This window comes from Ovis canadensis, chromosome 1, assembly GCF_042477335.2.
Source record: "Ovis canadensis isolate MfBH-ARS-UI-01 breed Bighorn chromosome 1, ARS-UI_OviCan_v2, whole genome shotgun sequence".
NCBI lineage: Eukaryota > Metazoa > Chordata > Mammalia > Artiodactyla > Bovidae > Ovis > Ovis canadensis.
In genome coordinates this window covers 249,709,990-249,725,140 of record NC_091245.1, presented here as the reverse complement: position 1 = coordinate 249,725,140, position 15,151 = coordinate 249,709,990, and the positions used below count along the sequence as shown (strand labels likewise).

The 15,151-nt window shown below is 34.3% G+C and overlaps 1 protein-coding gene across 6 annotated transcripts in view; it reads right to left on the bottom strand.

Moving 5' to 3' along the window:
• XRN1 (5'-3' exoribonuclease 1) overlaps positions 1 to 15,151 on the bottom strand; it is a 116,167-nt gene that overhangs the window by 52,112 nt on the left and 48,904 nt on the right. For 4 of the 6 annotated variants that reach the window (XR_011251236.1, XM_069563442.1, XM_069563458.1 and 1 more), the window contains exons 19-23: positions 11,171 to 11,274; positions 8,402 to 8,533; positions 5,977 to 6,139; positions 4,885 to 4,998; positions 2,225 to 2,323 (exon numbers count right to left, since the gene is read on the bottom strand). Coding sequence is in view for 3 of the 6 variants with exons in the window: in XM_069563442.1 (XP_069419543.1) it covers positions 2,225 to 2,323; positions 4,885 to 4,998; positions 5,977 to 6,139; positions 8,402 to 8,533; positions 11,171 to 11,274 (612 nt within the window). In the remaining 3 variants the exon portion in view is untranslated. Of the gene's footprint in view, positions 1 to 2,224; positions 2,324 to 4,884; positions 4,999 to 5,976; positions 6,140 to 8,401; positions 8,534 to 11,170; positions 12,938 to 15,151 lie in introns of all 6 variants that reach the window. The other 2 variants (XR_011251238.1, XR_011251239.1) reach the window with 1 other exon arrangement.

The window sequence follows — 15,151 nt, the reverse complement described above, 5'->3', positions numbered from 1 at the left end:
ATATGTGGATATATGTAATATTTATTTCTCCTAATCATTAGTTATCATATGAAAATAACAAGTATGCAGAGGCTCATAATAGCATTGTTAATATAATTCAGTCAATGAAATGTAACCTTTATTTATGTATTTAGGGGAAGAAACTATGAAGATAGTCAAAATAAAAAAAAGTATCAGATCATATAATTTTTAACCCCAGGAGGCAAATTATTCACACATTCAGTACCAATGATGGTAAGCTATCATATACTACTAATATCATGTGTGCAATAATAGACACATACTTATTTTATATAGATTTCATATACTATATTCTTATAAATGAATATATAAATACAATAAATGCTATATTTATTAATAAATCATATAATTATTTTATATTCTTATTTCATGGGAATATAAGGGTAGTTTATCAAAAGTAAAGCAAAATTTCCAGAGATTCGTAAGGAATTATTTTCCACCATTATTTTTTTTAATGATCATGTCTATAGGCACTTGAGACACAGAGTCACTTTTTTTTTTAAAGTCACTCAGTCATGTCCGCCTCTTTGTGACCCCATGGACTATACAATCCTTGGAATTCTCCAGGGATTGAACCCAGGTCTCCTGCATTGTAGGCGGATTCTTAACCAGCTGAGCCACCAGGGAAGCCCCAAAATACTGGAGTGGGTAGCCTCTCCCTTCTCCAGCAGATCTTCCCGACCCAGGAATCAAACGAGGGTCTCCTGCATTGCAGGCAGATTCTTTACCAACTGAGCTACAAGGGAAGCCCCATAATGTCACTATCACAATACATTAATATGCTAGTAAAGAATGCAACACAATTTTTCCATCAAAATCATTATCAGATTTAGAAATAATACAAACAAATCAAGTAATGCTTTCCAAAATAGAAAGGAAGAATTAAGGCAGTAGTTCTCTATCACAGATGGTACTGCTTTTTGAATAAGCATCTGAAAACAATAAATGACAGGCTACAGGTACTTAGTGTCCAGGGACCAAGGATGCCAACTGTCCTGCTACATACAGGGCAGTCCTCTTTAACACAGTTGATCCACTCAGAAAATAATTAGTACTCCTTTTGAAAAATACTGGGTTATAGTATGGTTAAAATTAAATCACCACAAATATCCTAGTATATGTAAAATAAGAAGTAGAGAAAGAAGGTTTGAGTGAAAGTTAAAGAAAGAAAATACATTGGAGAGGGCATACCTAGCAACACTGTACCCTTAGAACTGGGCAGGCTGTTTCAGATCTAGAAAAAGCCAAGGATGAAGCAACACAAGCTCTTCTACCTCCACTGGCTCCCAAGCAAAGCTCCAGTTTCTTCATTTAAAGGTTCACTTTCCTGATTTCCTGACTACGACTTCTAAATTATTTCTCCAAAAGAGACCCCATGGCAAGATTTTAGGGCCTTCTCTGCTCTCTATTAGCATCCTCACGTGTATGCTAATAACTAACGCCTTAAATTCATTTCACAGTAAATAAAATTTTAGATTTTACCACTAGTGAAAATAAAATATAAGTCGCTGAGGGTCGGACACGACTGAGCGACTTCTCTTTCACTTTTCACTTTCATGCATTGGAGAAGGAAATGGCAACCCACTCCAGTGTTCTTGCCTGGAGAATCCCAGGGATGGGGGAGCCTGGTGGGCTGCCATCTATGGGGTTGCACAGAGTCTGACACGACTGAAGTGACTTAATTATCTAATTATCTAATCAATCAGTATGAACAAATGACAGATATCAGGATTATCATCTTATTTTAAAAGGGAAAAATAAAAGAATGCCATGAACTTAAGTGCAGTTTCTAATTTTCTCCAGGGACTGTTCATCTTTAGCTGAATAGAGATGCATAACCTTTGCAAGGTCATTTGTCACTTGTAACTAAAAGTTCAGGCTTTGATTATGAAAGGCTTTAAAAAAAACCTATCTATTCCCCGTATACTAATCAATGTGCCACTTACAAGCTTGAACAAAATAACCCATAACAACTATTACAGATTAATAATAGGATTTCAGCTGTTTTTTCCCTCCCAAAGATCTGCATGAAGTTTTGAGCACAGATGCCATACTTATCTTAAAATAATACTAGAGGCAACTGTGAGAGAATTTAATCAGTGTTAAATAAAATATTTGCAATGACTCAAAGGAGGTACCAAAAATATCCTTCTAACATTTTACAAGTTAATTCTAGATTAAACAATATGACTATTATACTCACGTGCTGGTTTTGTATTAAAGCATCAAGATTGGGTTCACATGGAATGCTGAAAACCACACGAATTCTGCCTTCTGTAATCACATCCCCTGAATCCTGAACCTTAGAGGAAAAAAAAATCAATATATTTGAGTCTCTTTCATTACATTTTATTTACTTATTTTTCTACTTATTTGAACAGTGTTTATTATTTCTGAAATACAGTAAAACAAGGTGGATAGTGGAAATTTTCTTGGAACTTGTAAGTGAATGTGCTTGTATTATAAATTTGAGTCACTGTACTTTGCTTTGACCAGTTGTTAACCAGTCTTTTATTAAAAAAATACAACTTCAATTTGCAAATAAATTCAAACTACCAAAAAGTTGCAAAAATAAAAACAAGTCAAAGAACATATACCCAGATTCACCTATTATCAGCATCTTACTAACGTTTGTGCTCTATGTGTATTTGTGTGATTCCGTACTCAGTCACTAAGTTGTGTCCAACTTTTTGTGACCCCAAGGACTATAGCCCAACCAGGCTCCTCTGTTCATGGGACTTTCAAGGCCAGAATACTGGAGTGGGTTGCCATTTCCTTCTCCAGGGGATCTTCCTGATCCAGGAATAGAACTCAGGTCTCCTGCTTGGCAGGAGGATTCTTTACTGCTGAGTCCCTGGGGAGCCCACAATTACTTTTTGGAAATTTCTGAGGGTATATTATATATATCATATATGGGCTTCCTTGGTGGCTCATGGTAGGGAATCTGCCTGCAGTGCAGGAGACCCTTGGATCAGGAAGATCCCCTAGAGACGGGAATGGCAAATCACTCCAGTATTCTTGCCTGGAGAATTCCATGGACAGAGGAGCCTGCAGGATGCATACAGTCCAATGGGTTGCAGAGTTGGACATAACTAAGCAACTAACACTTTCACCATGTGTGTATTTACATGTGCATAATTACTTTCTGGAAATTTCTGAGAGTGTATTATATACATATCTGTAACCACTAAATATTTTGGTAAATAAGAAGAAGGATATTTTATTATATTACCATAGTATAGTTATTAAGTACATAAACTTATGACAAATACTTTAATTTACTGCCTGTATATCAATTTTGTCTGTTGACCTAAAAATGAGTATATTTATAGAAAACTCTTTTTCTCTACCACAGGACCAAGCAAGGATCAGATATTGCATTTTGTTGCTATTATCTCTTTAGCCTCCTTTAATCTAGAATTTACCCAGAGTGCCTTTTATATACTAACTTTTCAAATAATATATTTCATTCCTCCCTCTCCACCCTGTGTTTTAGAAAAAAGTTCTACAATTTGGATTTTTCTAGTGCTTTTTTGTGATTAGGTTAATGTTATATATTCTCAGCCAGAAGAGTGCACAGAAAATATGTCCTTTGTAGGATATCCCGTCTGGAGGTACAGAATATTCATCTGTCCCTCAATGATATTAATATTAATCATAAAATCAAGATGTTGCTCAACTTAACTGTACAATGATAGTTTTTTAGTTTTTTGTTTTCCCTGCAACTAAATTAACAACCTATGGGGAGACATTTTCTAAGACCATGAAAATATCTTGTTCCTGGATCAAAGGCTCCCCTTAGATTTATCTTCCAATGACAGTTGCCTGATCCAACCTGAATCACAATGCATGTTAAACAGTGGTTTTCCAACTCCCTCACTCTCTCCACAATTATCCTTGAAATAATACTAGAAGCAAAAGCTCTTCCCCTCCCCATTCATTTATCTATTTCTTGTCACTATGGAATCATGCATTCCTAATGATTTATAATTAACATTTACTTGATTAATTTAGTACTTAAACATTTGGCCAGTCAGAGGCTCTTCAACCTGGTTCCTGTGTTTATGTGATATGCTCACATCAATCTTGTGAATACTTCCTTGCTTTCCCGCACAACTAGAGGTTCTAGGCTCATCTTGAACTTATTCTGCCCCAGCCCTGTATTCAGCCTTTTCTTTGAGAAGCCTCATTCCTTTTATTGGGATATGGTGTTAGAGATCAAGATCATCATGTTACATGGTACCATGGTCTCTTTGCTTCCAATTCTTAAAGCAAATAGAGCCAGAAAATATATTTCTGTATTGAGACATATACATTTATGCATCTACAAATATACACACATAGATATATATACACACGTGCCTATATACATACCTATAAATCTTTTAAGGTATTTTAGTAATCATGAGTTCACATTACTACCTCCAATTTTAATCTTTCCTCACAAGTTCTTTCTTGCATTCTCCTGTTCTATACATGCATGTACCTCTTCTCATGTGAGAGGTGGAGTTCCCCAAAACATCAACACATATATAAATTCATCATAATTTACATAATTTAAATAAATAATAATACATCTAAAATAATTTTAGAACTGCCTCATGCATGCTACCACAATAAATAAACCTACAAAAAAAGAGATCAGAATCTGAATTCTTTTTCCATCACCTCCTGATTTCAATGTGTTTAACACTAAAAATATATAGCCAAATACTGTGCTTATAAATTAGATGAATAAATTTTTTCTTATTTTTCCTATTCAGTATTACATTTTTACTTTACACCTAAATGAAGAGAAGTTAAATAATTGTATTAACTTGAAACCAGGAAGAATTTTAATTAGTAATAACAACAGAAACTAACCTCCCCAGTGCATCCATAGTAGGGTGTTCCCAGCATAAAGACCATACTTCTAGGAGGAAACAAGTCATCCAATGTTTTTATACTGGAGAAACGGGAGTCAAAAGCTCGGATGTCCTATGTAGAATGAAATATAAAAGTGAGTCATCATGGTCAAAATTTCTATAGATTGCATATCAGGATTTTTTTCCTATGGGATTATGACTATGTGGTCCACAAATGTCAAATGTAAAGATTTTCTACATAACAATATTAGAAATGAAATTTTATCACCTTATATGCCAGACACTCTTCTAGGTACTTCACACATTTATTAGCTCATTTCATCCTCAAGACAACCCTCTAGCAAAGACCATTACTAGACCCACTTTATAGATGAGGAAGCTAAAGCATGGAAAGAGGCGATCTTGTCTTAGGTTATATAGCCAAGAAATAAACTCAGTCGGTGCTCTTACTCACTATGCTACACTGCTGCTGCTGCTGCTAAGTCACTTCAGTCGTGTCTGACTCTGTGCGACCCCATAGACGGCAGCCCACCAGGCTCCCCCGTCCCTGGGATTCTCCAGGCAAGAACACTGGAGTGGGTTGCCATTTCCCTCTCCAATGCATGAGTGAAAAGTGAAAGGGAAATCGCTCAGTCGTGTCCAACTCTTAGCGACCCCATGGACTACAGCCCACCAGGCTCCTCCGTCCATGGGGTTTTCCAGGCAAGAGTACTGGAGTGGGGTGCTATTGCCTTCTCCGTATGCTACACTATTTCCTCCAAATTACGTTATCGCTACATGCTTTTAAAAAACGTGGTCCCCTCATAACATCTAAGATCAGAAACACAATAGCAATAAATTTACTAATTTATTTAAAGCAAGATTTTTTTAAGGATAAAAATAAATACATACAAAAGACAAGTTTCCTAGACATACCCAGAATGAGTGTCTGAGCATGTTATACTCCTTTTAAAGACCATAGTATCTTGCAAATTACATTGAATAACAATATCAATTATATATTGCTGCATATTAATATGATTTAGTCTTTTATTTATACAGTGTACAACAGTGTACATTAAGATAAGATGGAGAACTGATGGAGACTTACTTTGACAATGGTTTGATAAACAAATGGAAGAACTTGTTTTGACCACTGTTTCTCTAGACGGACTTCTCCATTTTGATTTATTTGATATTTACGACCTGTGAGTAACTGACCATATACAACTGCAGATGTTTCATTTATTATTATTCCTTTTCTTCTCAGGTAGCTCAAAGAAAAAATAAAAAAGAAACAAAGTTGTGTACGAGTGTATATACATTCTATAATGATATTCAACATTAAACCACTACCTCATAATCAAATCCGTAAATAAATTTTAAATAAATATGCTAGTAGTTCTGAGTACCTAATAAGACTTTTTACACTATTCTGTGGCTACCCTTACCAAAGTCTGTAAGATTACATGAGAACTCAGAGAGTTATAAGAAACTCCTACATTTCATAACCACTAGGCTGGCTATTACAAAAAGCAGCAAAAACAAGCATGGTGGAAAGGATATGGAGAAACTGAAACACTTGTACACTGCTGATGGGAATGTAAAATGGTGCAGCCACTGTGGGAAACATTTTTGACAGTTCCTCAGAAAGTTAAACACAGAACTGCTAAACAGCCCAGCAATTTCACTTTTAGGTATATAACCAAAGAACTGGAAACACGTCATCAAATAAATATTTATAGACCAATGCTCATAGCAGTGCTATTCACAATAGCAAAAAGGTGGAAAGAAACCATATGTCCACCAAGAGATGAACGCATAAACAAAAGGTGACACATACATACAATCAAATATTTGCCCATAAAAAGAAGTAAGTACTGATATACTACAATGTGTATGAACTCCCTAAACATGCTATGTGAAATCAGCCAGATAGAAAATGTGATTCCATTTATATGAAATATCCAGAATAGGGGAATCTAAAAAGACAGCAAATAGAGACTGACAGGGAGAGGCATTCAGTGGGCCTTTTCAGTCTAAACCAGGGGCTGGCAAGCTATGGTCATGGGCCAAATTCAGACCACTCCCTGTTTTTATAAATAAATTTTATTCAAACAGTCATTCATTTATTTAATGTCAATGGCTGCTTTTGTGATACAACAAGAGTTGAGTAGTTATAACAAAAACTATAAAATCCACAAAACCTAAAGTATTTACTCTCTAGCCTTTACAGAAAACGTTTGCTGATCCTTTCTCAGCTTGATTTTTTAGCTCACTGATTCAGTCTTCAGTATGCCCATATAATACTTAGAACATCTACTGAACTAATTATAAAAATCACAATTTTAATTTTTGTATACATGCTTATACTTAAATATATGTATTATATAATATGTATTATAGTTATATACATAGTATGTAGTTTAATAACATTACTATATATATTTTTATACCAAAATTTAAATTATGCTGAAAAAGCAAGAGGTGTTCCCTATCCTTATGGAGCATACTATTCATGAAAAGAGTCATTAGAGTAATCACACTCATAAATCTATTAACATAATTCTATTTATGAGCTATAAAATAAAATTCAGAATACTGTGAGCTATGACAAGGGTATCTAACTTACACTACTAGGAGGCAAAAAATGCTCTACTTTTCCCTCTAACAGCTATGTTTATCTCCTTTTATGCTGGATAGCTTTTCATGGTCGTTTTAAATTTTTCCTGTTTAATAATTTTAGAATAAGGATATTATGGCCTGGTATTAGCTCCTAAATTACAGAAGAGATATCTTCTTGAGTTCTCATTTATCAATAGATGCTATTATAGTTTAAACAGGAGGACTCATGGATATACATTTATAACAACACTTTATGTGCCACTGCCAGTTTTTATTACTCTATCTTGATTTAAGGAATTCCAGTGTTTGGATGGACACTGAAGTGACTCAGCAGCAGCAGCAGCAGCAACAGCAGCAGTGTTTGGATGAAAACAGAGAGGTACTGTTAGAGTGGGATCCTGGGACACAAAACATCCTGAAAATCCAGGGTTAGCTTCTTTGTTACTTAGTTGGTATAGAACTTGCATTTCTGAATTCAGGGGCATAAGGGGTTTGGATATAGGGAAGACAGAAGAGTAGGGAAGAGGGAGGGGTGAAAAACAAAGGGGAGTATTCCATCTTATTACTTACATGTGGGCAAGAAACTCATAACCTTATGGTTGGTAAAATGAATGCTGAAATTCAGACAACTTATTAACTGTATTCCTAGGGTAAGTGAGTATGTCTTTCCTTCCTTCCTTTCTTTTTCAGTACATCGTGAAGTATTTTACTGACAAAATGGACAAGGTTCTAACTGCTGCTAATTAGATTTTATTTTAAATTAGAACTCATTACTTTTTTAATATATAAAATGAAGATGCACTCAGTATTCAGAGTGACCACAGTGTTAAGTGAAAAATCAGTTAAAAAATAAGTACATTAGACCTCCACATTCTAGTTCAATGACATTAAACACTATTTATAATACTCACTATTCTGAAATTCCTTGTACTTCTTTTGTCCAATTACATTGTTCTTTGTCTCCAAGATGGACCACTTTAGATGGTGGTGCAGTTCTTCCCAAATAAAGCTTCTGTGTTCCTGGAGGTTCTTCCAAGTAAAACCTTGAAAATTAAAATAAAAATTAAATTACCCCCAAATTTGTGGTTTAACATAGAGTTCCGGTAGTGTGAGTCTTCAAAGTGAAAAGATTTCTACATGGTATAATAGAAAAAGAAAAAAAACAACCTCCTTTTTTAAAACTGTAAGAGGAATTTCAGAACAAGGACTTATAAAACATTTTAATCAAAATTTAAAAACAAGTAGTATTCTGTCTCTTTAAGAAATTAAAATACACACATAATAAAATACAAATTTTCAAAGAATTAATACTCTCAAATTCAATATAGTATTTTGCTGAAAAAAAGTTTAAATTGATCCTAATCAAGCCACCATACCTGACTCCCAGTTTACAGGAAATATGTGGGATGGAGGACCAATTTAAATGACACTAATAGGAAACAACTACATAAATTCAGAATTCTACAAAATAACTGACCTGAACTCTAAGAAAAAAAGTCAGGGAAGTAAGTTTAGCTAGGTCTTAGGATATAAAATTAATATACAGGATCAGTTATATTTCTGTATACTAGCAGGGGAAATGGAACCTTAAAATATAAGACCATCTATTGTTGTGGTTGTTTAGTTGCTAAGTCATGTCTGACTCTTTTGCAACCCCATAGACTGCAGCCTGCCAGGCTCCTGTGTCCATGGAACTCTCCAGGCAAGAATATTGGAACAGGTAGCCATTCCCTTCCCTAGGGGATCGTCCTGACCCAGGGACTGAACCCACATCTCCTGCACTGTAGGCTCATTCTTTATCACTGATCCATCTGGGAAGCCCAATACCATTCATAGTTGCTTCAAAAATTTTAAATACTTATGTAGGTATAAATCTAACAAAATATGGACAGGTTCAGTATGCTGAAAAAACAAAATAGCAATAAAAAAAATCAAAGATTAAAATTAATGGAGCGATAAAAGGAGATCCATTTGGATCAGAAAATTCAACAAAGATGTCAAATCTCCCCAAATTATGTTTAATAAAATTCCTATCAAAATCTATCAAGGATTTTTTTATAGATATTAAATTCTAAAATATATATGGAAAGGCAAAGGACCAAAAATATCTTAAATATTTTTGAAAAATAAAAAAATGGTGGAAGGAATCCTCTTCCTAAGGTTAAGACTCACTACACAGCTACAGAAACAACACAGTGTGGTGCTGGCATAAAAAACAGACACAGAGACAAACGGAACAAAATGGAGAACCCACAATGTAGATCCATACAAATATGCTCAACTGATTTTTGACAAAGATGTCAAAGTAATCTAAAGGAGGAAGCAGAGTTCTTTCAACAAACAGTGCTAGAGCGAGCAATTCAATATTCATAGGTAAATATATGAAACTTGACCTCATACCTTATATAAAAATTAATTCAAAATAGATCATTAAAAAAAACAAAAAAAACAAAATAGATCATGGATTTAAGTACAAAAGGAGGAAAAACTATAAAAAAATTTCAAGATAATCTTGGAACTTAAGGTTAGGTGAAGAGTGCTTAGACCAAAAGCATGATCCATTAAAAGAAAAAAAAAACTAATAAAAAACTAAACTTCAACAGAAAGGCAGGGGAAGTGAATTCTGGTGATTAAAAAAGATTCCTCAAGATTCATATTAGTGTTGACTTCTCACCAACAAAGTTAAATGACAAGACAAACCGAGATATGTTTGCAGAGATCTGAGGAAAAAGATTAGGCTTCTAATTCTAAACCTATGTGGGGGAAAAACAACACAAAAATTTTTTTTGGATAAGTAATAATTCAGAAAGCATTAACATCCTTACATTTTCTCTGGAAAAAAAAATTACTTTAGGAAGGTTTAAACATGAAAAAAGAACAAGATGTTAGACCCAGTTTACATGAAATAAACATAAAAGATGTCAAAGAATAGATTGTCTAAATACTCACTGATAAAATGATTGTGAAATTTAATAAAGTGTTAAGAAATTATCTTTAGAATAGAAGATATACGTTTTAAAAATTACATATTATTTAAATGAAACCTGGGAAGGGTATGCAAAAGGTAAAGTTACATATGCTATTCAATCTTGTCAGAAATAAATATATTTGCTAACAATGACAACTGGTAGAAAAGAATTAGGATATGGAACTTTCAAGCTATTAAAAGGAAAAAAGGCAAAGGGTAAAAATAATATATGCATCTAAAATATATGCATCTCAAGGGATGTACAATAAACTGTCAACAGTGGTTGAACTTGAAGGGTGTGATTAGAGAACTTTCATTTCCACTAGAGTGTAAATATTTTACAAATATTGTATCAGTTAAAATGTATGAATGCTGCTGATGCTGCTAAGTCGCTTCAGTCGTATCCGACTCTGTGCAACTCCACAGGCAGCAGCCTACCAGGCTCCTCTGTCCCTGGGATTCTCCAGGCAAGAATACTGGAGAAATGGGTTGCCATTTCCTTCTCCAATGCAAGCATGCATGCTAAGTCGCTTCAGTTGTGTCTGACTCTGTGCGACACTATGGAGAGCAGCCCACCAGGTTTCTCTGTTCATAGGATTCTCTAGGCAAGCATACTGGAGTGGGTTGCCATTTCCTTCTCCAAAATGTATGAATAAAAGCCATCAAATAGCAAAGCATATATACACTTTAAAAATTACAAATAAAATCTTACTTAGTTTCTCCATCTGATACACCAACAACTCTAGCTTCTTCAAGATGAGGCCAATTAACAAAGACAGACTTCCCAAGCACTGATGAAGCTATATTTTCTATACTCTTAAAGTAAAAGCAGAAAAATTCATTACTGTTTTAGGTCCAAGAGAAAATTTTACAGAGGCAAAATTAAATAATTAAAACTGGCTTGTGTTTTTAACTGTGTACTTGAAATCTATAAAACCCCACCTTGGTAATTAAAAATATTTGATCACTCAAGCCAATTATTCCCTGCTAATAACTGCTCTTCACAGCTTTATTTCAACTTAATTATTCTATCCAGTCAAATTTTGTTTTTTAAATTTCTCTTAAGTAGTGCCTTTACTGCTAACTACTCTTTTTTTTTCTTTCTAGGATTTCTGTTCCTTTAGATTTGGGGGTTTTTTTCCCCTTTCCTTTTTTTAAAAAATAGTTTTAAGCTGTTTTAACCTATCTGCTTTTTTTTACTCTTTATAATTTATTATGAATCTGTGGAAGTTTACCAACATAGCCTTCCCCTCTGCCAATCTCTTATTAGACAGGAACTATGATCAACTTAAGTACTTTTCAACAGTATAAACATCACACTAGGAAGCTTGCCTCCTCCTCATTTCTTCAACAGCATTGGCAGTTATTAGTGAAGTGAAGCCCACTGATTTTAATCCTAAATGAGATTACTTGGGGAGAAAACAGATTTCAGTAAATTCAAACAAAAGGACACTGACCTATTACGTGAGTATTATTGCTCATGATATAGCCAACGTTAATAGAAATAATGTTCACCAAGAAACTCAGGTTTTTAGTTCTGCTTCTAACTAGCTGAGCCAATGTCTGCTTTTCAATCTCCTTAGTTTAATATTTTTAATTTGTAAAATTAATGAGCTGGATTAGCTGCTTTACAAAATTCCATCCAGTAGTAAAATTCTATTATTCTATTATTCTCATGATTATCTGTTTATTTTTTCATGGGAACTGAAAAAAGGGAAAAGAACAGCACAGATGTCTAGAAAAGAGCTATTATTCATTATTTCATATCAGATAGATAGCAAAAAAGAATCTAAGAAATGTGATTTCATTTGTGATTGGTATGATTAAATAAGAACACTAGACTTATCTCAAGTTAGAAACCACAGGTTCAAAATTGAGTTCTATTTCTTTTCAGCTATAGAGTGTTAAGCAAATCCTTTAATCCCACTGAGTCTCAGTTTTCTTTTATGAGAAGCTGTAACATCTATCTCACAATATTCATTTAAGGATAAAATAATATACCCCAAAACCTTTGTAAACTATAAAATGCTGTACAGTCAGTCAGCTTTTTGTATCCATGGGTTCCACATCTGCAGACTCAACCAACCTCTAATGGAGAATACTTTGGGGAAAAAAAAACAACTTCAGAAAGTGTCAAAAAGCAAAACTTGAATTTGCCAAATGTTGGCAACTACTTACACAGCATACAAATTGTATTTACAATTATTTATATTGTGTTAGGTATTATAAACAATAAAGATGATTTAAAGTGTAAGGGAGGATATATGTAGGTCATATGAAAACGTTACAGCCTTTTTTTTTTGGGGCACAAGGATGTAGCTGCTCCTCAGGCATGTGGGATCTTCTCATATCAGGGACTGAACCCATTTTCTCCTGCATCGGCTAGCGGATTGTTTCCACTGAGTCACCAGGGAAGCTGCAACACCATTTTATATGAGAGACTTGAGCATCCACTGGATTTTAGGATCAATCGAGGGTCCTGGAACCAATGCCCCATGGATACCAACTGATTATAAATATTCTGTATGAAAAATATCTTAAGTAAAAATTACTACTATTGGTTAGACAACAACAACTTTGTAGTAGAAACTGAAGTTGAAATATAAATTTTCATCCCCTTTTTATTATGCTTGATCATTATAAGCAAATATTTCTTTAATAATTAGAGATGACTATTTTTAGACTTTGGGAGATAACTTTATTGTATCTATTATACGAAGACATTTCTTACTGTGAACATATAAAAGAGTTACTATTCTGATAAAACAAGTTTCAACATTATTAGAACAAAGCTCCCTTATACTTCTCCTTTCTATATATCTAATTTCATTCTCCCACACTTCCCTTCATTTGGAGGAACAGTTATCCTTCTTGCCCAGATTAATCCTTTCACTTAAGCCCTACAGGATATCCCTTATTTCTTCACATCCCTTCCCTCCACGGTGACTTTAAGACCTCTATTGTTCTTCAGCTCTACTGATCTGCTTAATAAGCTCTACTGTTCTGCTCTGCTTAACAAGTTGCCTCTTCTTTACCTATAGCTATGTTTCCAGACTTCTTTTCAATGAGAAACTTCTGAACTAAGGGCTTAAGATCTGCTTCCTTTACTTTCCATCTAACTTAGTCACAGACTAGTACTCAGGAACCGGACTTCTGCCTCCAACAACCTACTGGAATGGAATTCTCAAAGTCCAATAATGGTGACCAAAGGACCTAGTTTAATTCACTAGGTCTAATTCACAGACCTAGTTTTCACTGTTCTTGAACTGCATGTACCATCTACTTGTGCTTTTGTGATACTGCTTAACTTGGGAATAATCATTCTCTTTCTTCTCTGAGCACTGTCACCTTTACTGACTCCTTTTCCACCCTTTATACCTGTGAGTATTTCTTTACAATGGGGCCTTGAACCCTCAGAATTCCATTTTTTCAGGGAAGTCAGCCCCAAGGCCCCAGCCATCACTTCCCTGCTCACGACCTGCATATCCCTATTGCCCGTCAAGCCTCAGCTCTATGTATTCAACTGAGTATAATCATCTTTCTTCACTGAAGTTTTTCATGTGAACTATAGAACACAAAAAACAATTGGACTAGGGATTTTACTAATTCTCCTAAGAATGATACATAACTAGTACTATTCCAAATGCATAAAAACTAATTTAATTTTATAAGCAAATGGATGACTCAGCACATTAGGGTTTAAATCTCTTGTGGAACCCTGCTAAGAAAGGCTTACAGGGCAGCTCCAGATAAATGTTCTAGAACCAACTTAAAATTCTATTACTGATCATTTATCCCCTCAAACAAGTACCTCTTCCATTTTAGCTTCTTTATTCCAGTAAATTTTTCAATTGATTAGTCTGATAGTTAGAGTCAGTCATATTTAATATTTTCTTTTTCTTTTCAACCCCTATTTTTGAACAAATGACGGAACTTGTGAATTTAGTCTTATTCATCTAGATCTATTACCACTTTGATAGTTTATGTCTTTATTATCTAAGGCTTCTATAACCATAACCTCAACTTACAGGCTTTTCCATTTTCTTCCATTTCTCTTTTATGCAACTTAGTCTATTATGCTGCTACCAAATTAATTTTTATGAAAATACCAATTTCAAGATAACAGTCACGAAAAAATAAGTCCAAACTCCTTAGCCTGGTATACAAGGTCCTCCATAATCTGGCCTCAATCTGTTTTTTCAACCTTATCTTCTACTATTTCCCAACACAAGGCCTCTGCTTCAGTCAGGTTTATCTATTCCTTCTCCTCAAACACATCACATTTACTCTAAAAAAAGAAAAAGTATTAAAAATTTCAGACATACAAAAAGGTTAAAAAGATAATGTGCTAATATCACACTTAATTTTCACTATAATTCCCATCTCATGTTATTTTTTTCACCTGGCATACCCTTTCCCCTCCTTTTTCCTCTTTGTGAGGAAATGTTTCTGTTAGTACCCTGCTTAAGTCTATTCCTATCTACAGATCTGTACTTAACCTAAATTCACACAGCTCATCTTTTCAAAATTCCTCCAGCATTTTTTTGCTCATTATGTCGCAATTATACACATCCTTTAATCTGTGTAAATGTGTCTTTACTCTATCCTTATTTCCTGTGAATTTCTGGAGTTCCTAAATGTTATACCACTTTGGCAAACACATTGCAGCTAAAACACTTTTATGTATAATATA